Source organism: Canis lupus, chromosome 28 (assembly GCF_003254725.2).
Source record: "Canis lupus dingo isolate Sandy chromosome 28, ASM325472v2, whole genome shotgun sequence".
Classification (NCBI taxonomy): Eukaryota; Metazoa; Chordata; class Mammalia; order Carnivora; family Canidae; genus Canis; species Canis lupus.
The window spans coordinates 23,668,218-23,695,151 of record NC_064270.1 but is presented as its reverse complement, the minus strand read 5'-3'; the positions used below and the strand labels follow the sequence as shown (position 1 = coordinate 23,695,151).

Genomic DNA, 26,934 nt, shown 5'->3' with positions numbered 1-26,934 from the left:
AAATAATAAATAAAAAAAAATTAAAAAAAAATAAAGTTAGGTTTTGGGATGTCTTGGTGGCACGGTCAGTTAAGCATCTGACTCTTGGTTTTGGCTTGAGCCATGATCTCAGGGTCTTAAGATCAAGACCCACATTGAGCCCTGTGCTCAATGTGGAGTCTGATTAAGACTCTCTTTCCCTCTCCCTTTGCCCCTCCCCACTGCATGCACAATCTCTCATAAATAAATAAATAAATAAATAAATAAATATCTTGAAAGTTAGGTTTCTGTGAACCTAATGATGATCAACTAATACAACAAACTAGATTAGTCATGAAGCTTGAAATGAGTATAATATTCAGTAGATGACTAGCTCTTCAGAAGGCTTGACAATACTGAACCCCTAATTTATTTGCTCCTGGTACACGTCAATCTGTCCAACATCTCCACACGTTATAGCAGAGCACACTGTTTTTAAGCCAGAGCAGAATATGAAATAAGACAAGTCCAAGCATCTTGGACCAAGAGTGAGATTATGCATTTACACAGTGGAAGGAACATCTGTTTCCTGTAAGGTGTTCATTTGTTAGGAAAGTCCATGCTGGACCTCCAAGACTAATAAGCACCAGTTTTTCTCATAAACAAAACAAAACAGAGGAAGAAGCCTTCCTTGTCCTGTATTCGCCTTTGTTACCAATTTCTCTCTCTTCTATCCACAGTCATGTTTTCCTTCCTCATCTCCCCATTTCCTCCCAGTAATCTCACTCTCACTTCCGTCAGCCCACTGAAATGACTCTAAATCTGATGACTTTTCCTTTGCCCAAACCAATGGACATTCTCTGGTCCTACTTTCAATTAATCTTGTAGCATCTGACATTCTGTTCCTCCCATCCTATCACTTTTTCTGCTCCTGGCTTCCAGGAGACTCTGATTTTCTGATCCTCTCACACATTCACTTCTGACTCAGGGTCCTCTGCCAGCATCCTTTGCTTCCATTTATCCTCCAACCTGTCGGTATTCCTGGGAGTTCAGACTATGATCCATGTCCCTGGACAATTTCATCCACTCCCATTTTTAAGCTGTCATATTATACATTTATGATCCCAAGTCTTTATCTCTAATCCTGATATATTTCCAGGACCTAAGACCTTTAATCCCAATGCCTATGCCCAACTCCACTGTGACTGCCTGGCAAACTGCTATGCAAAACTTGCTTCAGAAATCATCACCTCTTCGAAGCCTTTCCTAATCCAACAAGAGAGTTAGCCACTCTTTCTTACAGAAAACACCAACAACTCCTATCTAATTTCGATATCTCTTACATATACAGGTCTGATTCATCTTCTAGGTTGGGGGTTTTAATCACGTCTAAATTATCTTTATAGTCCTAAAATCTAGCACTGAGACTGTCATATGATTAGTTCCTTTTTTTTTAGATTTTATTTATTTTTTCATGGGAGACACACACAGACGGAGAGATACAGAGAGGCAGAGACATAGGCAGAGGGAGAAGCAGACTCCTTGCGGGGAGCAGGATGTGGGACTTGATCCCCAAATTCCAGGATCACGACCTGAGCCAAAGGCAGATACTCAACCACTGAGCCTCCCAGGCACCCCATATGATCAGTTCTTGAAAAATGATGGTTAATTGAATAAACAATGTAGGACGGTAAAAACATTTACAAAAGAAGTTATGCTGCCAACCACCCTGCTTTCCCTGTCTTCATACCAGCTCCTCTCTACCACTTAATCTTACTAAAATGTGGCTTTGATTGCATCACTTGAGCCCAGCAGTGAAGGTCCTCCACATTCCAGATCCAACAACCTTTTTTTTTTTTTTTTTTTTTTTTTTTTATGATAGTCACACACAGAGAGAGAGAGAGAGGCAGAGGGAGAAGCAGGCTCCATGCACTGGGAGCCTGACATGGGACTCGATCCCGGGTCTCCAGGATCGTGCCCTGGGCCAAAGGACAGGCGCTAAGCCGCTGCGCCACCCAGGGATCCCTCCAACAACCTTTTTAACTTTATTTCCAACTATTACCTGTCCAGTGTGCATGCTACACGCTAACCAGACAGACTATTCATTATTAGCCAAACACCACCCCCACCCTCTCTCTCTCCCTTATTCCTGCTAACATTTGTTTTAAGCTACCATTTAGGGTTCTTTGGTTGAATTGATTCTGGCTAACCTAAGCCAAAAAATGGGATTTATTAGAAAGATGGTTGTTAGAATTAGAGGGGGAATCTTATTAGAATAAAATGGAGTTGCTCATAGAGTCAATTTTAAAAATGAGCCCCCAGATTCAGAAAGGACAGTTGCTAGGCTGGCTAGTCAGGAACTCACTGACAATCCTTGCAAAAGGAGAGTCTTGAGCAGCAATGCGATGCTCTCTTCTTGGTTCAGTCTGTCCAAAATTTGAATCCCAGCAAACATTCTCTGAATATGCGCACGTTGACCTGAATTGGGCACAGGGGCGGCCTGTCAATTCCACCAAGACTGGGTTTAGGTAGTTTCTCACTGGAAAACTAAGGTGCTGCTCTCAGAAGACAGCATAGAAGCTTCTGGAGAATCCAAAACAACAGATACCCACCGCACCCACTTACCATACCTTTCCCCATTTTTGTCTGTTAAATCCCATCTCTCCTCAAGGTGATTTCCTGGGACAGATCTTATCTCCTCTGAATTCCCAGACCTCTAGTGGCTCTGATGGTCACGAGAAGGTGCTTTCTGTACTTTCCCCCTCACCTTCATTTTCAGCTCCTTGGAGGCAGGGATCACTCTTGACATAGCTCTGCCCTAACTCTGAATTTAGCCCTCTCCAGTGTTCCGCACGTTAAGAGAAGAACGAAAAGGTTATGATTTAGGAGGAAAGCATGAATGAGGAAGAAGGAAAAGAGACTGAATGAGATGACCTTGGAAATAATCTTTCAACATTAAGTTTTGGCAGCCTTCTAGCACTATTCCTATGTAATTTCCAAGAGAGCTTCATGCTTTCCACACCAAATGTCATCCCCTTTACAAATGGCACGTTCCTAGGACTCAGAACTCCATAACTAACAGCTATCATTATTTTCACAGGGCTATGTGTTGAACATTATCACAGCCAATCCTCAAAACGGCCCTTGAGAAATACCAGTATTATCCCATTCTCAGGCAAGTACATAAACACAGAGTGATTAATTTCTCCAAAGTTAAACAGCTAATAAATTGCAGAGTTGGAATTCCAACAAGGTCTGCTGCCCAGAACTGAGCTCTTAACCTCTGATGTACTATATAAAATACACTAAACAAATTTCATCACCTTTTTTTTTTTTTTTTTTTTTGGCAAACGGACTTGACGAATGCTGGTATACACGTAAGTCTTTGCAGAGTATGATCTCTTCTTATGCACTCAATATTAACAGAAGTGTTTAGTGCTATACAAACAAATCTACATAGCATGTTTTGTTAGTATTAAAAGAAGTGCTTAGTTAGCCTTGTACCCACCATCCCTCATAAAGTAGTATAAGTGTCAGAGCTAACTTGAATTCACTTACAGATACCTGTCTTTGTGCAATGTAGATACTTTTAGATAAAATAGCAGAAGAAACTATGTACTGGGAACTGTGGAGTAAAACCACTAATAGAGGAACTTTTTATATTAGAGAACTTAAAAATGGATATATTACTAATGCTACACTATATAGCATGGTAGAAAATGATCAATACTGAAACAAAGCCATTCTAGAATGATCTATATAATAATGGATCAGAGCTGGTGATAGCAATATGAACTCCTGTTTAGCTTATATCTGTAAGCTTACATATACAAATACTTATTAATATGTATATGTACATATTTACTGTACACATGTACTTCCTTATCTGTCAGCTCAGAGGGACTAGAAGCAATAATACTCCAATAGCAATGAGTTTACCTTGTATCCAGATCTTGTTTTTTTAAAGATTTTTTAAGGGGGGGGGGCTGTGAGAGAGGGAGAGAAAAGAATCCCAAGCAGGCTCCACACTCAACATGGAGGCTGACATGGGGCTTGAGCTCATGACCTTGAGATCATGACCTGAGAGGCAATCAAGAATCAGACTCTTAAAGCCACCCATATGCTCCTATATCTTGGGGGTTTTGTTCGTTTGTTAAATATTTTATTTATTTATTTGAGAGAGAGAGAGAGAGAGAGAGAGAGGAGAAAGAGAAAAGCAGAGGGAGCAGCAGGCAGAGGAAGAAGCAGTCTCCCCGCTGAGCAGGGAGCCCAAAGTGGGGCTCAATCCCAGGACCCTGGGAGCATGACCTGAGGTGAAGGCAGATGCTTAACCCACTGAGTCACCCAGGTGCCCCTAGATCTTGGTTTCTAACACCATTTCACAATAAATGGGAGTACGACTTGTAGAAATGACTGACTGTGGGACTGGAACAGGGAAAATACAAGATGCTATTGGAATATCTTATAATACTAGAAAGCAAGAAAGGGCTAAAAAGGAAAAACAAAAAAAACCAAAAACCAAACCTGAAATGATAGGGGTGTATCAAAGGACACAGAAGCCAGCTAAAAGGGCTTCCAAAGATTAAAGCTGGAATAATTTGAGCAACAAAATAAAGTAGTATTGGAATATAATACAAAGAATAAAATAAATATCATGAATCCACGGATATAAATGACCAAGTAAATGAAGAACAGACAATATCTCTTCTATAGAGAATTCCAAATGATTTACACAGATGTTAAACTTTCAAGGAGGTAAAATGTGATCCCAACTCCTGTGTGGGCTATGCATAGGATTTTCTTCCAAAGAGTATGGAAAAGAGGCAAAAGAGTAACTTTACAGTGGAAAAACCTGACAAACACTACCTTGGCCAGGTGATCAGTTAATTAGCATCAGCAGTGAGCGATTAAGTTATGTTATAGTATATTTTTGATATGTGATAAAAAAAAATAGTGTTTTATTTCTGTGATCTTCTTCCCCCAATCCTATAACTCATTCTGATGAGAAAAATATTAGGCAAATCCCAACCGAGAAATATTCTATAATATATCCTACTAGTACTCCTCTAAACTGAAGTCTAGAGAAAAGCCTAAGAAAACTGTCATAGCTAAGAAAAACATAAGGAACCATAACTGCTAAATGTTTTGTAGTATCCTGACTGGATCCTAGAATACTGAAAGGACATTAGATAAAATAAACAGATAAACAAACATAAGGAAATCTAAACAAAGAATGGACTTCATTTAATTATAATATATCAGTACGGGTTCACTGGCTGCAACAACAAATGTATCATAGTAATATATGATGTTATCAATAGAGGAAACGAGGCACTGGATATTTAGGGGTTCTCTGTATTATCTTTGTGATTTTTCTATAAATCTATACCTGTTCTGAAATTAAAAGTTATTTTTAAAAAAATCAATGAAGGCATTATCAGCTTAATTACATTGTTGAAGGAAGAGCAGTCCCTCTGGGATTAGAGTGTGGGTATGGGATTAAAGTGTGTCAATTCAATTACTGCGCACATAAATTCTTGAATTAGGACTGGAACCATCTCTTCAACTCTAACTCTCTAGAACAACAGAAATGTAATGCATGCAAGTCACATGTATAATTTTAAATATTCTAGCATCTACATTTTAAAAAGTAAAAAGGAACAAATAAATTAATTTTAATATATGCACATTAAGTTTTAATAATCTAGCTCCATAATATCCAAAATATTATTTCACTCTGTATCCACATTTCAAGCACTCAGATACATGTGGATATTACAGCTCCAAAGCCACATACAAACGCAAACCACAGTATTCATAAGTAAAAGCTGACTTTTCTGAATTCTCCCACCTACAACTACTACAACTACAAATGCAAGAGAAAATTATGGAACATTTACAGCTTCTTCCATTCATGGCTATGCCTAGATAGTCTCCAAAAGCCTTCAAGGATTGACATAACTAATGCGAGAGACTTGAGCATTTTCTTCCAGAAAGGACACCTGTCTTGCTTCACAACTTTGATTTATCTCCTCTGCCTCCATCCTTGATATCCTGAGTTCAAAGTTCAATTCCATTTCATATCCAAAAAACCCTGATACTCATATCCTTTCAAATGTAGGCATTCAGCAAGAGAGATCCACCTAACTCTAGTCTAGGCAGAAAAGGAAGCAAGAATTGAGGTCCAAGTTTCCTAAGAATTCAATTAATATCACAGTCTGTGAAGCTGGGTCCTGACTAACCCTACCACCTGTCGTCTTCAGCAGTGGCAAGAATACTGCTAATAGCTAATTTATTCTGCACATTTTCTGGGAAAAAAATTGTGCTAGTGTGTTCCAGGCTTTCTTCCATTTGATTTTTTTACAACACTGTAAGGTTGAAGCAATTATCTCCTCTCCTGAACTTAAAGATGAAGGAAGCAGGCTTAGAGAGGCCAAGCGATTTGCCCAAGATTGCACATCTAGTAAGCAGCAGAGATTCTAAACAGATCCGATGTCACGTGTGAATCTTACAAGTGGTAGGAGTCACAAAAGACCATTATTCTCTCTGTAAATGAAGTAAGCAAATAATTGCAGAAGAACATTTAAGATTCTTGGGGATGCCTGCTTGTTGTAATGGAACCTCTGCAAAATATCCCCCATTTAGAATTCTTCACCAAAAGAAAAAGAACTTCATAATTAGTATTAGTTATGGTTTGCACCCATCCATTTTCTTGAGTTTATCACAGAACTCTAATCACTAAAATTAAATTTCAAATACAGTACCATAAGAATACTACCTAAGAAGGGACTGATTTGTTTCATTAATCCAGGTACTAAAATTAGTTAAATTCAAACACTTCAGTTTAAGAGCAAAGTCTTTTTATTGTTTAAAACATGTCACAGAATAAGATTTATTTTTTCAAGTGAAGTTTTAAGATACTCAATCTTTTCTATTCTCTCTGGTGATAACACTTTAATACATCATACATGCACAGCAGAGATTGAAGTTCATTATAATCAATCCTACTCACTCTACTTCAATTTAAATAAGTTAATAGGTTGGAGAAAGAACCGCTCTGGCTGCAAAGTTTGGTCCAATTTTGAACTTCTCAACTCAAGTAAATTATAGTTTATCTCCTCTAGATCAACCACTAATGCTATTCAGAAAGAGATTATAATTACTTTTAATTATACTTTTTAAATAGTGGTACATATTGTTAGTCCACAGACCTATATCTGAAATGCATAACGACATGGATATACTTTTCATTCATCCTTTTCTATTTATCAATTAGAAACAGATTATAAAGGGAGCAAGCATAAGTAACTATTAACAGGGAAACTACTACATTTTTAAAGAATTACTGTCATTCAATTAGTCAAATCAGTAAGCATTTTTCCATTGCCAGCTAAACAGTCTTCTTTCAATTCCACTGGAGCTCCTATGTTTGGGCTTTACATTATACCATATGCAAGGCCAAGTCAAGCCTTTATTTTTAAGGCACTTAAAGGTTTCCTTCTATATAGTAAGAATAGTTACATTAAAACATAAAGACAAGAAAAAAAAATCAATTGTAACAAAATCTGTTTTCTTAGAAACAGGTTTTACAACTTTGCACCCATGGATGACTTTGTTACTTTATATAAAACATCTTCCCAGTACAAAAATCTATTAGCCCAAATAGAAAATGCTTCTCTTTTAAAACTGTTACAATTAAAAATGAACAAAAATCCAACTAAAATCACAAGTCCTGAAACTCTGGGACTCAAGTCAAAGGAAGTAGTCTCCAGCAACAAGGATAATAAAAATCAAGATGGTCTTGGGCAGTGGAGAAAGGCAGAACTGAAGAGAAGAGGCGAGGTGATGTATCATGAAGTGATGAGGCCATCAGCTATTTTCTCCACAAAAATCTCTGAGGCAGCAGAGCTCGGTGATATATGCTACCTTGGTTTTCTCCTCCTGTTCCCTCACTTGGGCTCATAAACCTCTTTAAGACATCATCCACCTCTCCAGAACTAACTGGGACTTCAGGAGATGAGTGGGGTGTAAGTTCAGAGATCCTGGTTTCAAGCAAATGTCCCTATTAATAGAAAATAGGTGAGGGAAGGGGAAAGAAAAACAAATAAAGGAAGAAAATTATTTATAAACACGCACGTTTGGGGGAAGTAGGGAAAGGGAAATAGGAATGTCAACTTAGGTCCTGCAGAGATTACTGCTGACATCAAGGATTGACTAAGGAGGTGGGAAACAGGAAGCTGCCCACCAGTTCACAGATCAGTGAGCATCCCCTTTTCTACGCACTACACCCCAGAGCCAGGTAGGCCCAAATCCAGACGATGGTTCAATTTCCTTAACAAAACTAAGCTAAAAGTAGTAATCCTATCTGTAGCTAACCACTCAAGTTAAATCTGTATTTAGGGAAAGATAAATCCTAAACCAGTGTCTCACATAACAAAAAAAAATTACCAAATATCATATTCATCGGTTCATTTACTTTAACATTTTTTCTGAGCCCTTTCTAGGTAAATGCCAAGTTGACAGTTGAGCATGGAAAGTAAGTCATGCTAAAACACAAAAACAAGGGGAGCCTGGGTGGCTCAGCTGGTTAAGTGTCTGCCTTCAACTCAGGTCATGATCCCAGGTCCTGGGATGGAGCCCTTTGGCAGGCGGCTCCCTGCTCGGGGGTGAGTCTTCTCCTTCTCCCTCTGTCCTTTGCCCCTGTGCCCATAGCTCTAATTAATAAATAAATAAATAAATAAATAAATAAATAAATAAATAAATAAATAAATAAAATATCAAAAAAATTTAAAAACCCACAAAAACAAAATCAAGAACACTTATAGGTAGGATACGTGGAATTTCTAAAGCGAGAAAAACTGTACCAGGTGTTACAGAAAATTGGGTTACGGTCTCCCAAGAAGGATGAGAAATAAGAAGTGGGGTGGAGGGGTGTGTGAAAGATACTAATAGCAGCTTGCACCAAAACAGGGCTTTTCGTATGTTAAATCATTTAATCTCCACAACTCCACGAGAGAGACGTACGGCTAGCTCTCCCCTACTGACCAAGAAGGAGAAAGCTGAGAGAGGTTTAACAAACTTTCCTTTGTTTTTTTTTTTGTTTTTTTAATTAAGAAACTTTCCTAAGTGCCCCGACTTTTAAGTGACAGAGCTGGGATCCGAACCCTGGCACCGTGGCTCTTAACCGGCCTGTTCTGCCGCCTGGGATACTATCATTGCTAACAAAACAACAGGACTGTGTATCGCAGACCCATGTTGTTGTTGTTGTTGTTGTTGTTGTTGTTGTTGTTGTTTTCTCAATTTTTTTTTTTTTTTGGACCCATGATCTTGATGCATCCACTCGCTCCGTTTGAAAACTCGCATCTCCCTTTCACAAACGAGACAAAAAAACAACACGAAAACCGAGGACTCCGAGAAACGTGCCCAAGGTAGTGCAAGGGACGGGGCGTCCCGGCGCTCCACGAGCCAGCCGGGACGGTCCCTTAACCCTGCGCCGAGTGCAGCTGCGTCGCTCCGCGAGGGCCCCGGCACCACCTGGCGCCTTAGAGACGCTCCCCCGCCCCGCCCCCGAGCCTCGGCGCCCCCGGGGCCACCCCCGCCCGCCGGGTCGGGGCTCTCACCAGGTGGGAGTCGGGGGACCCTCGCAATCTTGCCGGTGATCTCTGCCGTGAGCACCGCGAAGTCCTGCTCGTAGCCTTCGAAGTCGGATGACATGGCGGCTCCGGAGTGACGGCCCCGGGCCGGAGCCCAGGTCGTGGCAGGGGCCACGCGGGACAGAGGAACGCGGTGTCAGGACCCCGGGAGGCGGCCTCGGGAGCAGAGCGGGGAGAACCGGGGACAGCTCCCAACCCGGCCGCTTCCTGGTTGTTCGTCGCAATCACAGTCCCCCCCACCCGCCCCGGAATTTGCCTTGGGTGCGTTGTTTTTTGTCCGCTCGGGCTTCAAGATTTAAAAATTCGCGAAAGAATAGCACTTCTATTACTGCCCCTCCTCCCCCAACAAGAAGCTTTCGGAAACCTGAGGATTCTTGGGGGGGTGGGGGTCACTGGAAGCTTTTTTTTTTTTTTTGGCCCTTCTATCTCCTGAAAATAGAGCTCTAAGTCGCAGGAACTTGCTTCCCGAGGGAAGTCTGATGCGGCGAACCTCCCGGAAGTGGCTGTCGCGGGGACCGCGCACTGGGCGGGAGCGGGAGAGCAGCGGCCGGAGCGCCGGCTGGGGAGACGCGCTGGCGGCGCGGCGGGCTCCGCGCTGCAGCCCCGGACAACCGAGATCTGCTTTACTGCTTGCGCGGGCCTGACTTTCCCGTGACGGGGTTGTCGGCGGAGGAGAAGACCCGTTCCGGGTGAGCCCAGGCCGCCCCGGAAATGCGATGGCCGAGGAGCGGGTACCGAGGACCAGGCTGAGAGGTGGGAGTCCAGGCAAGGGATGGAATCATGATTCGGGCGGTGATTCGCCCCCCCCCCCCCCCCGAGTGAGCCCAGAAGCTCCAGAATGTTGAAACCAACCACGCTGGGCGGGATGCTCGTCCCCCGAGCGAGAACCTGGAAGCGCTCTGTTCTGCGGCGCGGGCGGGAAATTGAGGCTCGAGCCGTGGCATCTGTTGCGCGAAGCCCCTTATGACCCTGCAGCCGAGATCCTCCCGCCGATCCACGGCTGCCCAGCCCGACACACCCTTCCACGGGTCTTCCGGCGCCCTGCATCCTGCCTTTCCTGTCCCTCGCTCCGGAGGCACTTCCTCATCGTGTTTTGTTTTGTTTTGTTTTTCTTTCTTTTCCCCCAAATATTTTCTTTCGTGTTCATCCTCCTGTGTTCCTCGAGGCCCGTCCCCTCCCCTCCTTTCACTCTGTCTTTGCTTTCACTCGCTCGCCTCTTAACCTTCGGCCCAAATAGACCCTTAAGTTGGGTGTTTTGGCGCGAGCCCAGGCCAACGTGTAGACCGTGTCGGGCTCCTCCTACCTGGCGAATCGAGCCTCGGTTGTTGGAGGCTGTTTGAAACTTCGTAAAAGGATTTCAGCGACTTGGTTCGTAGTGTAGGTTCAGCTGTTACTTGTGAGCTTGGTGCAAGCACGTAGCCTCCTCTCCGGGCCAGATTTCTTCTTCTTCGATGCAGGAAGCCATTGATTCCATCAACCCTCAAGCCCTCTGCTCCAGCTCTAAAACTCTCGGGTCTCCTCCCACCACTCGCTGAACGCCGGACAAGCACTGTTCCCCTGATAAATTGGAGACAAAGGCATAAAAACAACTGTTTTAGAATCAAGTATCCAGTTTATGTACCGTTCAGACTCGAGCCCTACATTGGATCAGATAAAAATAATTCTCTTTGGCGTTTGATGAGGCGCTCGTCCCATAGCAGTGCGCTTGTGAGATGCTTTGGTTTAGATGGTTATGGGCGTTAAATGTAATACAAATTTTTTTTTTCTTTTAACTGAACTTTCTCATTTTGTTTTCTTTAGGTTGGGTTTCGAGCCAAGACCCTGGATTCTCCTAGTTCACATTAAAGAGCTCTGAGGGTGTACCCGTGAAAATGGCGTGATCTGCATTGGCCTCCCACAATTTGAAGGCATGGCAGTTAAGGAACACACGTGGACTCGTGGCACATGGAAATGTGTGCACAGAAAAAGGAAATCTATGATTTTCTAAAAGTAGGAAGGCATTCTTCCTCACCAAAATGGATACATTCTGCTCAGTTATCAAGTTTGAAAATCTCCAAGAACTAAAGAGACTGTGTCACTGGGGTCCCATCATAGCCCTCGGTGTTATAGCAATATGTTCCACAATGGCCATGATTGACTCTGTGTTGTGGTATTGGCCTTTACATACAACTGGAGGAAGCGTGAATTTCATTATGTTGATAAACTGGACTGTCATGATTCTTTATAACTACTTCAATGCCATGTTTATTGGTCCTGGCTTTGTCCCTTTGGGGTGGAAACCGGTAAGAAAAAGATCCTTTAAGATAAGGAACTCTAATGATAATCATATATTTAGTTTATGGTTTATCTACTAACCAATAATATCAGACACAACCTTCTTTTTGCCTTGGTGGAGGTTAAGCATATTATTCGAATTACCGATCATTTAAAGCTCAAAGTGTTTATTTTGTATCTGTTGGAAAGTATTAATCTAAATTAGTATTTCCCAGCAGAGTTTTAGTGAATACTTGTCCTGCATTAAAAGGAATAAAAAAAGAAGAAGAAGAAGAAGAAGGCTGTTGAATCAATAGTTCTAAATTTAAGAAATAATGCATGTCATGCACCTCTTAAAATTTCACAATGCAGTTTGGCTCTAGGATCTTTATTCATGTAATACATTAACAGCCCTCAGAACTGAGAAAAACTCTTTAGAAATTGCTGGCTTAAATCGTAAGATTTTAAAACCATAACATTAGGAAGTACAGTATGAATCAATTTATGACTTTTTAAAAATTATAGAAAGTTTAATGAATTTCCATATTGCTTGCTGAGGACTACCACCTGATAGCTTGTTAGAAATGCAGAATCTTGGTCCCTACTGCAGACCTAGAAATCAGAATCAGCATTTAACAAAATCCCTACATGATTCTTAGGTACGTTAATGTTGGAAAAACACTTAGGAGTGTACTATTTAAAGTGGGTACAGAGATGAGTAAGACAATTTCATATTCTGAAAAACCTTGTAATTGCAGAAAGAAACCATGGCACTTGTATAAGTAACTAAACTATAGAAAAGAATGGGATGAATGCTGTTGAAGCTAGAAGGACCTGATCTTTTTCAGCTGTGGACCTGAGGGAGGAGTGGAAATTTCCGTGGATGGGGAAGAAGGCATTTCAATTTATTGGTGGTGGAAGCGTATGACCAGATGTAACGGGTTATGTAGTGCCAATAAGGCTGAAACAAAGGCAGATTTTGGAAGGCCTTAAATGCATGAAGCCATAGGGAGGTATGAGAGGTTTTCAAGCCAAGCTCTGACCTAATCAGAGTTGTGTCATAGGAATATTATTCTGACAATAGACAGTTTGGATTAGAGAGAAACTACAGTAAAGGAAAGTAGTTCGAAGTGATTAAAATAGTGTAAGAGAAATTTCCTAAAGAGCATCAGCTCTAGTGTTTACATCCCCACGGCAAAATACCTGCTACATGGTCAGCTACCTTTTTCCTGAACTCCTCCCAATCTACTTAGAGTTTGGAAAGATAGGACTAGTTACACTCAGGAGCAGTGGGTTTAAGCGGAGCATGGGGAAGAGAAATTAAAAATGACTTGGGTAATTGGAAGAGCGATGCAGCTGTTACCAGAAACTCAAGGTTTAAAAATATTTCAGCTCAAATAAAAGGGCTGGAAACGCAATTAGAATTCCATCCTTAACCCCACCCCCATAAAACAAAATCAAACCATACCAAAGCATTTATTCATAAGACTTGACATGTTATTACTTAGGATCAGATATCTGATGTATTTTTGTTTATATTTTGCTACTAAGGAAAATTCTCAGGATAGCATGTACCTCCAGTATTGTAAAGTCTGCCAAGCATACAAGGCACCACGGTCACATCACTGCAGAAAGTGTAACAGGTACTGTCTTTGCTCCTCACTGGGGACTGATCAACTTTGTTATTGGTCTTCTGTTGTTCTTTTTACCACATCAGTCTTAGTTTTAGTCTCTACAAGGTGGCTTCTTTATAAAAAAAAAAAGTTGTCAAAATACTTGTGTATTTTATCCATTTTATCCGTAAGTCATCAATTTTGATAATAAATAATCCCCACCTTTTTTTGTTATAAGTGAAAAGATTTTATTTATTTATTTATTTATTTATTTTGGAAAAATACACATTTACTTTGCTCCATGCCCTCCAAGAATAAAAAGTTATGCCTTCATGTGTTTCCATAGATCAGGATTAGTTGTGCTTGTCTCCTGTCATCTTGACTAGCGTTAGAATTGTTCTGAGCCTAAATTATAAGGAAGACCTGCCTTTTCTGTTATTTACGTTGACTAACATTTACATTTTATACAAATCTAATAGATGAATTCAGGTGCATGTTCTCACAAGTGTTTAACAAAAAACGTAAAGGGGAGAAAATTGAGTCACTATAAGAAATATGAAATAAACTAGAACGTTTTTAAACACCCAGCTATTCCACTGATTAATAAGAAATTTGTGTTGAGAATGTTTGAGGTTTAAGAAAACCATTTGTGGCAAATAAAGTTTGGTATGAGGCCAAGAAATTTTCTTGTAGCAACAAGGGAAGGAAGTTCAGTAAGACTTTGCTTGTTATACCTCATCTTATATTCCATAGTTAGCTTGCTTAGCTCAGAGAATCCACATCTAAAGGATGAGAACAGGAAGGAAGGAAGTTACAAGGTCTGCTGGGTCCCATCAACCCCAGGGGAGATTTAGAAGTGATTTTGTTGAGTCTCTGTTGTATTCCACTTCAGTCACTGCATTTCAGAGCTAGAGGAAGACCGGGAACCCACACGTATTTATAATGAACCTCTCAGCGGGCCTCCTGACTTCTTTAAATAAACTCACTTGTAGCAGACATCTCTTTCTCAGAAGCTATTACAAAGCCTGACTTTTCTTGTGCTGTTTAGAATTTAAAAGAAGTCATGGTTCAGAGTTATTTAAAAACTCATAAAGACTTTGCTTTCTGTTCCATGGAGTATAATTCCTCTGTGACTCATGAACATGCTGGATTCCTATTTGCTTGATCTTCTGAAGACCAAAGTTATTTAAAGTAGATTGGATTTTCTGCCTCATGTTTAATGTAAATTTTTCTTGTTAGATGTGTGATGAAGATGGACCATCACTGTCCTTGGATCAACAACTGTTGTGGTTACCAAAATCATGCTTCGTTCACACTGTTTCTCCTTTTAGCACCACTGGGTTGTATTCATGCTGCCTTCATTTTTGTTATGACTATGTATACACAGCTTTATAATCGGGTAAGTGACAGTGTTTGTTATAAAACCATTCATGCCAAATTAAATGGTAGTTATTTTTAAGAAGTCCCTTTTGGAAATATGATTTCTATGAATTAGGTTGGGAAACAGAACTCTGTTTTACCTGTATATGAATTTCTTTTTTAAAAAAGTATTAAAATTTAATTTTTAAAAAGATTTTATTTATTTATTTATTTATTTATTTATTTATTTATTTATTTAAGAGCCAGAGCATGGTGGGGGGAGGGGAAGGCAGAGGGAGAAGCAGACTTGCTGCTGAGTAGGGAGCCTGAGGTGGGACTCAATCCCAAGACCCTGAGATCATGACCTGAGCTGAAGGCAAATGCTTTACTGAGCTACCCAGGTGCCCCAAAATGTAATTTTTAAGATGAGGAAAATTACTTTGTTTTGGAAACTTACCTTACTAGCTGTAGTTGAAGTTGGTAATATTTTATCACTATATATAAAATTTGTTAGATTTTGTACCTATGATAAGAATAATTGTACCTATGATAAGAATAATTAGAGGGAAAAAAAGGAACAAAAAGAAAAAGACAACACTAATATTTTATATTTCCATCTAATTTATGAGGCAAGTTGTAGTTCTTTTGTTCATTTCTAATTCCAATGTCCGGGGAGGTGGCTCTTGAAGCAGACGCATGTCCCAAAATATCCTCAAGGAGATTAGGTTGACTTATGGACAAGTTGTCCGCAGATAAAGTTCAGAGGTTACAAATTCAATCCCTAAAGAGGCTTGGTGAGTAAATGAGTTTTCCAGGCCTGATGGGGCTGTGGCCTCTGGAGAACACATGCCTTTCACAGGTGGGATAACCCATATTCACCTCATCCAGTTTCTCATGTTTGGAAATCTAGTCCAGTAATACTAAGTCTTCTAGTTTTTCAGGGAAACTCAGAAAATCTGGACTTTTTTAGTATCTCCTGCCTTTTTTTTTTTCTTTTTAAGATTTTATTTATTTATTCATGTGAGACACAGAGGGAGAGGCAGAGACACAGGCAGAGGGAGAAGCAGGCTCCATGCAGGGAGCCCGATGTGGGACTTGATGCTGGAACTCTGGGATCACGCCCTGGGCTGAAGGCAGATACTCAACTGCTGAGCCACCCAGGCATCCCCATCTCCTACCTTTTAAATTTTGGGACCTGGCTGAATATTTTAAAACATATTACAGATCAGCCAGTAGGCATCAACAGGCCATATTTGGTTGCATTTTGCCAATTTGTAACCTCTGGTTGTGCCACATAAGGGAAGAAGCAAGGAATTCTAAGCTCTTTTTGTTTCTTTTGTTCCAGTGGAAGATTCCTGTAGATATTGAAAAGCAAGGAAAAGATGGATGACACAGTTACAATTTAGATTAATGTCTAGTCCTATTCATGCATATTAATGTTAGTGAATTATGCCTTATGCTTTCTGAGGGGAAATGATTAAGAACAAAAAAAGTAACATTTGAAAATAACTAAGAATGATATCCTCCATATTAGTAGGAGTTCAAGCCCCAGTATTAATTAGAAGCAAATTAGAAATTCACTTGCTTTTAGCCACAGTTTCAGTTCATCATTTGTTGTTCTTTTTTGATCAAGTTGTTTAAATGTTCCAGTAGTCTGAACATTTACATAAACTGAGTATTTCAAGTGTGTGTTGTTTTTGTAGCTCTCCTTTGGGTGGAACACGGTAAAGATTGATATGAGTGCAGCCCGGAGAGATCCCCTTCCAATTATTCCCTTTGGATTAGCAGCATTTGCGGCCACCTTGTTTGCCTTGGGATTAGCTTTAGGAACAACCATAGCTGTTGGGATGTTGTTTTTTATCCAGGTAAGTTTCTTGGTTAACTCTAGCTAAAAGTTGTCAACTTTCGAGCTGCTTATAATGAGAAAGAGATAAAGCCTGCATTAGAAATGAAAATTATTGTTACCTGTTCCATCTAGGTAACTAATCTCTGTACTAGTCAGGTAACTTTGAAGTAACTTCACCAGAATTTCCAGATAATTTATTTAATTTTTAATATGTTATCTTAGAGTTATATATCACTTTATAGCGGAGAAAGCTCTCCTCACATTTATAGTCTCTTGATCTTCACATCAATCCCCAGAAAGAGCAGAAGAGGAGTATTTTCCCTTCCTTACAGCTGAGTCTTTGAATCACAGAAAGGCGAAATGACTTAACCCAGGATTACCCACTAATGTATTCAGTAGATGTAATTATTAATGCCATTTTATAATAGCATGTATTTAATCATCATCCTTATAATATAGCCAATGTTTATTGAGCACTTATTATGTACAAGACACTGTTTAGGGACATCACATGTAGTTCATTTTATTTCAATAACAACCCTATGGTACAGGTGTTATTTAATGCCTATTCTGGTGAACAACTGCTAATTCCTGAGGCTACAATAATGAAAATGAAAAGTGTCTGGCCCCTAGAGAAGTCACAATTAGCAGTAAACAGTTAATTCTGGCTCATGTGTGTATCGTAGGTTTATGTACAAAGTGCTGTGAGAACACAGAGGAGGAGAATGTGACCCTTGAAGAGATCACAAAACAGTTATGACTTATTTCATTCACTTAATTAGCTTGTTCATGAATTGAAGGCCTGCTGTGGGCCAAGTGTTGTGCTCAACCCTAGGAATGTGATGAAGACTCCTTGCACCTGAGTGTTTGTACTGTGCCACACTGCCTCTGGACACAGCCAGACTGAAAGAAAAGGCAGGCCTCGCATAGAATCAGAAATGCTGGCTTCAGGACCCTTGTGCATCACCCCACTCTTTTAAATTAAAACTCATTGTTTTTAAAATATGCTGGTTTTGGCTATACTTCATGTTTTTCTATTAGCCTGGGATCAAATTTTTTGAAAAAAAACTCCCCGAATGCCTCTAATTAATAATCACATTAGAAGTAAACTAAAACCCTGTGGTGTAAATGGCCCCATTAGTGGAATTTGTTATAGCTAGGAGAATTGATTAATTGAATCAAGTCTGAATATATTCAGTTTTTGAGGCAAACAATATCTGGGTTGACTGAGATACTTTCTTATAGTAAATAAAGTAATCATAAACTTAAGGTTAATTAAAGATAATGATAAGACATCTTAATAGCAAAGTGTACAAGTACTGATTAAATGGATTATACCAATGTTTTATTAATACTCTGGAAACCTTATTCAGAAGATAGCACTTAAAACATGAAGCTTTATTAAAATAGTGGATTCAGATTTGATTATGGATTGCCATAATCATCTTGTGGAAAGGCATTGTAGTTCAGGGCTTCAGAACAAAAACTTGAGAGTCAGATGGACCACACCCTGAGTGTGTTACTTAACCTTTGGTATCCTGGTCTCTTCATCAGTGGAATGGAGCAATAAAAACTCTCATAGGGTTACTATGAAGATGATAATCTTAACCAAAGTTTCATCATAAAATTTTACTGTTTATCATTTAATTTTCAGATGAAAATAATTCTCAGAAACAAAACTTCTATTGAATCATGGATTGAAGAAAAGGTAAATTTTAATAATTGTTTCCTTAATCTCAATAAAGATTAGTTCATAGGCCAGATTAAATAATAAATACCCACAAGTGAAAACTTTACTGTCAGATGGCTTTCTTAAGTCATTTGCTTGCCACATAAAAGGTAAATATAGGAAAGAAATATTTTGATTCATTCTTGGTTTAATATAATGCCCACAGAAATTTGCTTCTCATTCACCCCGAGTTGCTGAAGATGCCTAAGCCATACATTAAACCATTTGGCCATTATTTCTCAGATTAGGGGTGAAGATAGGCTATTTGGAAAGGAACCTCACTCCTACCAAGGTGCCATCAAGTTTTTTTCAGTGCTTTATAAGCCATATCAGATTGGGCTTATTGTTACCTGTTCCATGTATAGCTTGCTACAGACCTCACAACCTTTAAACGCACTCCATCCTATCTTGTGATTCTATTGTAAAAAGTCAATCTGACTACTTTGCTCCCTGCTTGAAGCTTCTCAGAGCTTCACCGTCACTGTAGCAGGGGTTACAAACCCAAATGCCTGCAGGGGGCCAGGGAGATAACTTCGGTGACAGGAGCTAGTCTGTGTACTAAAGCTGCCTAGCAGATGAAGTTGACTGTTGTCATAGAAGTATTTTCTCTTCCTTACAGGTGAGTCTTTGAATCACAGAAAGGTGAAATGACTTAACCCAGGATTACCCACTAATATATTCACTAGATGTAATTATTAATGCCATTTTATAATAGCATTGGTGGGTACTCACCCAGTATTGTGAAATCATCTAATTCTTTTTCTAGAAAAGTAATAGATCTGGATTTCTTTGACATCTCTTTTCTGTTTATAAATATTAGCGAGCAATTCAAATTAACAAAAATCTTCGGGGGCCAAATAAAACACACCAGTAGGACATATTTAGCCCCTTGGCAGCCAGTCTGCGAACTTTAATTTACAGCAGTAGGTTCTCAAACTTTTTGGTCTCAGGAACCTTTTTACATTCTCAGAATTGTTAAGGACACTAAAGAGCTTTTGTTAATGTGTATAATGTCTGCCGGTGATTGCCATATTTTCTGAGAAGAATTTTGAAGATTTATTATTTCATTTAAAAATAATAAACCCATTATATGTTTAAAAAAAGCATATTTTTAAAAATTATATTTTTCAAAGTAAAAAATAAGAGTGGCATTGTTTTATAATTTTACGAATCTCTTTAATATCTGACTTAACAGAAGACAGTTGGATTCTCACATCTCCTGCATTCAATCTGTTGAGATATGTTGCTTTGATTGAAGTATATGAAGAAAATCCAGCCTCACACAGATAAGTAGGTAGAAAAGGAGAGAGTATTTCAATAGGCTTTTTAGTTAATAGTGAATGTTCTTTGATACTACATGAAAACTTAATAAGTGATAGTTTTGAAAGGTTAGTTGCATGTGAGATGTGAAGCTGTATCAGTAAACATTTTGTAGTCTTTTACATTTCAGTCCATCAGGACATCTTGCTCTTTGAATGGACTTTTTTTTTTTTAATATTTTATTTATTTATTCATGAGAGACACACAGAGAGAGAGGCAGAGACACAGAGGCAGAAAGCAGGCTCCGTACAGGGAGCCCGATGCGGGCCTCAATCCCGGATCTCCAGGATCACGCCCTGGGCTGAAGGCAGTGCTAAACCACTGAGCCACCTGGGCTGCCCTTTTTTTTTAAACTCACATATGACTTTATAACATCAGGTATTGGTTATTTGGAAAATACAAAAATACAGTTTTATAGGGTTATTCAGATTTTCCAGATGTTGACACATTCATTCATATCACTACCAATTTTATGGGGGAAGATCTTTAGATTTTGGAAAGCTGTCAAGCTCATAGTGGTGGATATAAATTTTCCAAAATTCTAATTTTCACTTGAAAGTCTTAGTTTTTTTTTTTTTTGAAAGTCTTAGTTTTTTATTGGCAACAAATAGTTGTTTATGTTGAAGTAACAACTTGACTTCATTTTTGAGAAAATTTCTGCCTAATATTGAAGTTTCAATAACCTTAGTTTGTTTTATTACTCATTTTTTCAAGTAAAATTAGCATTATATAAAAACAGCTGGCTACACAGCGTTTGTGAGTTCACAGCTCAAACACATGTATTCCTTGAGATAAGCACTTTGGCATACTTTATGTGTATTCCTATCTTGTCACACAGAATATTGAAAGGACATCTACTTGAGAGTTGAGATTTAATAAAAATCATAATTTTTATTGCATCAAGGACATTCTTATGTTATGTAAAACTTTGTTGTTTTTTTTGAGTTATGAGTATGTGTAATGGTGAAGAATACAATATCTACTTACACAAAGTGGTGCCACCACCTTGATTTCTGCTTAAGGTACTAGCAGTTTAACCCACTCTTGCAAATGTCAATGCAATGAAAAAGACAAATAACATCTTAGTATTAAAATGAAAGTTGTTTGACTTTGTTGAACTTCAAGAAAAGGTCTTGGGGACTGGAAGAGCTGTGCAGAGCATGCTTTGAGAACCATTGATACACATTTAAGTCCAAGCTCCTTAGCTTATGCATAATTAAATCCTTCATGTCTTCCCTGTTTTTTTTGCCTGATTTCTTCTGCCTCAAGACTTAGTTTAGGTGTCATTTCTTCTGAAGAACCTTCCTTGAATCTTCGTAGATTAGCTAAGTAGTTTTTTCTTGTCTTTCCCATAGCACCTTTTGTTCACCTCTGTTCCCCACCCCCCCTTTTTTTTTTCCTCTTTTTTTGAGAGTGTGAGCAGGGGGACGGGGAGAGGGAGAGAGAGAATCCTGAGAAGGCTCAACACTCAAGCAAGAACCTGATGCAGGGCTCAATCTTAAAGCCCTGAGATCAGGACCTGAGCTGAAATCATGAGTCAGATGCTTAACTGACTGAACCCCCCAGGCGCCCCACCTTTTAACACAGTATTAATAGAATCCCCCCAGCTTCGCTGAGTGCTTCTCTTAGGCAGAGACCAGGGCTCAGTCATTTTTGTAAACAACTCTTATCCTTACCACTATTCCTTTGTTAATAGGCTAGATCTCTGTTCTTTGAGACTCTTGTCCATTTTGAAGACTCTGAAACTTTTGTTTATTAAAAGGGAAAATAAATTATCCTTTACTGTTTGTGGGGATTTACAATTTAGTAGATTCATACGCACATAGTTTGATAATAGTTTTAATCGAATTAACATCAATATTACTTTATAAGTAATTGCAAGAGGCCTTTCCCTAAGATCTTGTCCCCTGATAAAAAATATTTCAAGGTATAATTTCTAGTTAGCATAATATATCATGATTAGATTAATAGTTTTTTTCCTAATAACCAAGGCTCTTCATAAAGTGCTGTGCCAAATCTAGAAGATTTTAAAACTGGCACTCTGTTGCTGACTAAAAAGTACAAGTAAGTGATTATATTAACTTAATAGAAAATTCATCAAAATTAGGCACTAAATTTTATACAAATTTTACAAATGTACAACTGGGTTTGTACACTCATGGGAGGAATAAATAAATAATGTGTCTTTATACCACTAGATGTCAGTGGAACTAAAGAAATTTTAAGCCAGTGTATCTCCTTACGTTTTTAAAGTGATCAATTTAAATGTCTAGAATTTATGCAACCTGAATATTTATATATATATGCATAAAATGTACATAGAAATACATGTATAAGTGAGTACATATACACGTGTAACAGCATAAAAAACTGAAAGAAGAAAAAAAAAAAAGAAACTGAAAGAAGATCTACACATTTCTCCTAGTTTTTTAAAAAAATAATTTTCAGAAAATGATGCCTCCCCTCATACCTCTTTACCTGGCCATTCCCACAGATGTTTTTGCACCCAAGAAACAAGTGCTGCCTTCTGGATCACCCCTGAAACAGTTCCTTTCATCCTGAATAAACTCTTGCTTTCTCTTAAATCTTTTTATCAACATCCCTTCTTTCCACCTGGATTCTTTTATTAGCTGAATGACCAAGAACAGTGAGGATTTGTTATATGTGGAATAAAGCTATTTTTTAATTTATTCAAAAATGCTTGTTCCTGAATAAGCCCACCTAGACATTTCCTGAATGACCTCATACGAGATTGGCATTGAATAGCAAGTTCCTCTTACGTGATGGTAAATTTTGTGTATCTCTTTTATGTACACTGACACTACAACAAGGAGGTAGCATTTTTAGGAGTGATACAAATCTGAGGACTAAATGTATATTACTATCAAGACTGTCAATAATATATCACTTAAAGCCCTTCGAGGCAGAGACATCTACCATCTTACCTCTTTGTTACCCACAGGCTAAGGATCGAATTCAATATTACCAACTAGATGAAGTCTTTGTTTTTCCCTATGATATGGGAAGTCGATGGAAGAACTTTAAACAGGTATTCACATGGTCAGGGGTCCCTGAAGGAGATGGACTAGCATGGCCAGTAAGAGAAGACTGTCACCAGTACAGCTTAACAGTAAGTGTTTCTGTTCAGTTAATCTTTCCTTTCTGTCTCCCTTCTTCCCCTTAAGTTTCCCTTAACTCAGATGACATTTTATAGTAAAATAAGTCATAAAATTTTTTTCAGTTTGGCAAAAATAAATCTAAGTTAACAATCCTAAAGCACTCCATATATCCTATCTCTCTTTTTCTTTAAATCTCTCTGTAATTCTCCATACATGTGAGATAGAGTCCTGATCCCTTCACTTAGTTATAAAATCTGGCCTAAAGCTGTCTCCAACTACTTCCTAATGGAAATCACCCTTTCCAGTCCGCCTGGTTTCCTCAGTGAACTCCCTGTGCAATCTTGCACCTGCCTCTGTCTATGCTGGTTTTTCTGTCTTGTATTACCTCTTCTCTATAGGAAATTATCAAGGCCGGTGTCAGCCCCACCTCATCTGGATGTGGCCCTTAACTATGTGCCACTGTATGGCGCACATGAGGTCTCATATTTTCATTTAATTCTTATATCTAATATCTTTAATTTGACAAGATTCTAGTACAGAGACCATGAGTTATCTTGATTTCCCCTACTGTATCTAATATAGTACCATTTAATAAATTGTTGCTGAATAAGTGAAGAAAAGTGAGTTGAAATGATTTTTAGTGGAGACTTGCAGATAAATTTTGCAGTCTGTCTACCTTGTCTGTAAGGAATCTGAATGTCTGGGTCATCTTCACCTTCAGGACTAGCCTAGAAGCCTCATGAGGGCAGTGAGCACATCTCCCCTCTTCCCTGGGCCTTAGCAAATGCTCAGTGAGTATACATAGATTAAAACAGTAGAATACAGGGAAGGAAGCCCCATGTCAGCTCCAACTCTCAGTCATAGTGCCTACTTTTCTGAAAAAAACAAAAACAAAAAAACAAAACATGTGGCCTTTGAATTGTCAGCACTGTGAAATGCTGGAAAATTGGGAGTTTGTCATGTCACTGTGATACAGTAAATGGCACAAGGCTGTTTTCAACACTAAGATAACATTTTTTCTTATGTCTCCAAACAGATTGAACAGTTGAAACAAAAAGCAGATAAAAGAATCAGAAGTGTAAGTCATATTTTTTGCAATTATACTAGTTTCTTTTCCTTTTGTCAGGCTCTATACTTCTGTGTAGTTTTCAAAATTGCCTTTGTGTAGAAGCCAACTGTTGGCTTTTATTAAATAATATTTCTTAGTATAACCGTTGAAATTTGATACAATTCACTTTTGTTTTCTTTTAAATAGTTTAGACTGGAGGTTTAGAGGGAATGTAGTCCGCTTATATTGCCAACAGGAAAGTAATTATCCTCAATATAGCTCATTAGTGTGAAATTCATCCTTATACTTCTGCTGTACAATATGATGGCCACTAGGCGCATGTGGCTATTTAAATTTAAAGTAATTAAAATTAAATTAAAAATTCACTTCCTTGGTTGCACTGGCCACATTAGAAGTGTTCAATAGCTACATGTGTCTACCACAAATATGGGACATTTCTGTCATTGCAGAAAGTTCTGCTGGACAGCACTGCTCTAGAACTTAATTCTTAGCTATGTGCTTAAAATGCAGGGTAAGAAAAGCCTGGAAAACTAGAAACATCAGTTGCCTCCTATAAAGGAACTGGGAGGGAAAGACTTGTCACCTGATACTTTGGATCTGCCTTTAACAACTTAAATTCAAATTTACAGAAATTAAGGGGTAAATGTTAAATTGTTTTTCTGATTACTGATGACAGGTGCGGTATAGAGTAATAGAGGATTACAGTGGTGCCTGCTGTCCTTTGAATAAAGGAATCAAAACCTTCTTCACCAGCCCCTGCACTGAGGAGCCTCGAATAAGGCTACAGAAAGGGGAATTCATTTTAGCCACAAGAGGGTTACGGTGAGTTGTAGGAAGTACTGAATTTCTTCTTTAATGATGAAATTAGCATCTAACCTAAAAAAATTAATTTTAATCTTTTAAATATTTCAGATACTGGTTGTATGGAGATAAAATTCTTGATGATGCCTCTGTAGAAGGTATGGAAATGGAAAGAAATGTTTAATAGACAAGGTTGCTAATTCCAAATTTTGCAGGAATAACTCTTGTAAACACAATCAGTGTCACATGCATTAGGAAATAGACACATCATCAAGCAAGAAAAAAAGACTTCTTATAGAAGTGCTTCACTTGTGATATTGAAGTCCCCAACAGCCCTTACTTACATTTCATTGGTGAGGAAACTGAAATGTAGAGAGACTGAGCACTTTGCCCGAGACCACACTAAAAACAGGTAGAGCCAGGGCTCCAATCCAAGAAGCCTGGCTCTAGAACCTGTACAATAAACCCCTCTACCATACAGTCCCTCTGTGAATGAATATTCCCATGAAGTTATTATGGAAACTGATGGATTTGAAATTGTGTCTTCAATTTTTTTTTTTTTTTAAGTTTTAGGATTGTTCTTTCTTAAAGCAAAGATTAATCCCAGATGCTTTTTCTAAAACACTAGGTTAACCGTGAATTAACCCCATATAACTGCTTAGGCAACCTGTTAGAAAAAAACCTACATGTTAGTAAAAAACCTAAGAAGGAAATTCACAGACGCTGCAGGGAGGTGGTTCCCTGGAACAGATAAAGTATGACATTGGGCCCAGAACACCACAAGCATGCATGTGCAAGTGAATACCCATATTGAGAAGTCCATCCCCTCCAGCTCTACTTCGGGTTGTTCTGAATCACATAAGCACCTTTCCAGATAATGACATTTGGGAAATACTGGTTTTTTTTAGCTTGTTAGATAGCATTTTAAAACTATTTTTTTTCTCAAATTGCAAAAGATGGTAAAGGGAAAAAGTAAAGCAGAACTAAAAACTTATTGATTTGAATAGGACTTATAGGGCTCAGCGGTATCATTGTTGTAAATCTATTTCACGTCAGTTTCATTTCCTCCATCAGGTGTCTCACGAATCAGAGGCTGGTTCCCTAGAAACTGTGTGGAGAAGTGTCCCTGTGATGCTGAAACAGATCAAGCCCCAGAGGGCGAGAAGAAAAATAGATAGCCACTGTTACAGTAAAATTACTCTTTAAATCCTCTCCATTACTTGAAAATTGTACATATTACTACAGAATTATGCAATGACCCTACTCTGGGCAAGGTGTTCTTTTCTTCAAAGGTGCCCTAGTGCCATAATCTAAATATTTTTATTACCATTTTGAAATGGAGAAGCCATTCTGCACATGCCTTTGAATTTCTGCCCCCTCTTTGCCACCTCTTCCTCTCCTCAAAAGGAAAAACACTTCACCCAAGTAAGTCAGTTGCATTTTCTCTAGGATTTTTTTTATGCTGTGCACACTATGGACCTCACCTGCAGATAGAGTTCCCCCGTTTGCCAGGAGCATCTGCATGTGATGCTTTTATCTTGTTTCCCCCTCAGTTGATATTTCTTATATAATATTCTAGATACTATAGAACATAATAAGTCAGATTCAATATAAGCTTAAATTTTATTACCTGTCTTTTAATAATGCAAATTTTTGTCAAATCAAATAAAGGTCAATGGATGTTCTATATAAATCCAGTTTTTACTTAAAGCCTCATTCTTTGGGTTGACTAAAAAGATTTATCTTCATTCTTTCTGGAAAAACTGCTCTACTACTTATGAAAAATCGGCATCTTTAATCATGAGTCTTAAGGTATTCAGTAAATGAATTAATGGCATATTGAGATCACAGCATTCTGGGAGACTTTCAACCTAGCGAGCTTCAGCTAGTCATGTACACTTGAATCTCTCAAAACCCGAAACTCATGCAAAGGGAAGGATCTAAGCTGGAGGATTTGGATGCTTAACGTTGGGCTTGTCCAAACACAAGTAGAATGAGAGGAGTCACCCCCTCCCATACTAATTATTTCCAAGGCAGGGAACTTGAGCTTTTGGAGGGTTGTAACAGTTAACGTTAAGGAAAGGGCATTTGGCGATTTAGCAGTATATGAAACATGACTCTGTCCCCTTCTAGTGATAGGTGGGGAGGTAGACAGCAGCAAAATATGCATCAGATGGAATCATGGATTATGAAGAAAGCAGGTAAGATGGTCTG

General features: G+C 38.8%; 2 protein-coding genes across 18 annotated transcripts in view; one reads left to right on the top strand and one right to left on the bottom strand.

Moving 5' to 3' along the window:
* Nucleotides 1-9,854, bottom strand: part of VTI1A (vesicle transport through interaction with t-SNAREs 1A) — a 357,179-nt gene extending 347,325 nt beyond the window's left edge. For 9 of the 15 annotated variants that reach the window (XR_007406907.1, XM_025467216.3, XM_025467212.3 and 6 more), the window contains exon 1: nt 9,579-9,853. Coding sequence is in view for 13 of the 15 variants with exons in the window: in XM_025467216.3 (XP_025323001.1) it covers nt 9,579-9,672 (94 nt within the window). In the remaining 2 variants the exon portion in view is untranslated. Of the gene's footprint in view, nt 1-9,578 lie in introns of all 15 variants that reach the window. The other 6 variants (XR_007406908.1, XM_035708146.2, XM_049103580.1 and 3 more) reach the window with 3 other exon arrangements.
* Nucleotides 9,855-10,093: 239 nt separating this feature from the next.
* On the top strand, nt 10,094-26,413 carry ZDHHC6 (zinc finger DHHC-type palmitoyltransferase 6). 3 transcript variants are annotated; one of them, XM_025467209.3, is made up of 11 exons: nt 10,094-10,300; nt 11,412-11,893; nt 13,416-13,507; nt 14,717-14,876; nt 16,540-16,701; nt 18,337-18,390; nt 22,694-22,861; nt 23,887-23,928; nt 24,596-24,741; nt 24,832-24,878; nt 25,795-26,413. In XM_025467209.3, exons 2-11 carry the CDS (start codon nt 11,627-11,629, stop codon nt 25,896-25,898), a joined length of 1,242 nt encoding a protein of 413 aa, XP_025322994.1. In that variant the 5' UTR covers nt 10,094-10,300; nt 11,412-11,626; the 3' UTR covers nt 25,899-26,413. The 3 variants fall into 3 exon arrangements, with proteins under 3 accessions (XP_025322994.1, XP_025322993.1, XP_025322995.1); XM_025467208.3 differs by having other exon boundaries at nt 10,094-10,364; XM_025467210.3 differs by lacking the exon at nt 10,094-10,300 and having other exon boundaries at nt 11,847-11,893; nt 14,809-14,876.
* The last annotated feature ends 521 nt before the right edge of the window (nt 26,414-26,934 follow it).

Coding starts and splice junctions, on each gene's coding strand:
- ZDHHC6 (XM_025467209.3), top strand. CDS start 11,627: ATGGATACATTCTGCTCAGTTATCAAGTTTGAAAATCTCCAAGAACTA. Junction 13,508..14,716: donor CACTGCAGAAAGTGTAACAG/GTACTGTCTTTG, acceptor TTTTCTTGTTAG/ATGTGTGATGAAGATGGACC. Junction 18,391..22,693: donor AATCATGGATTGAAGAAAAG/GTAAATTTTAAT, acceptor TGTTACCCACAG/GCTAAGGATCGAATTCAATA.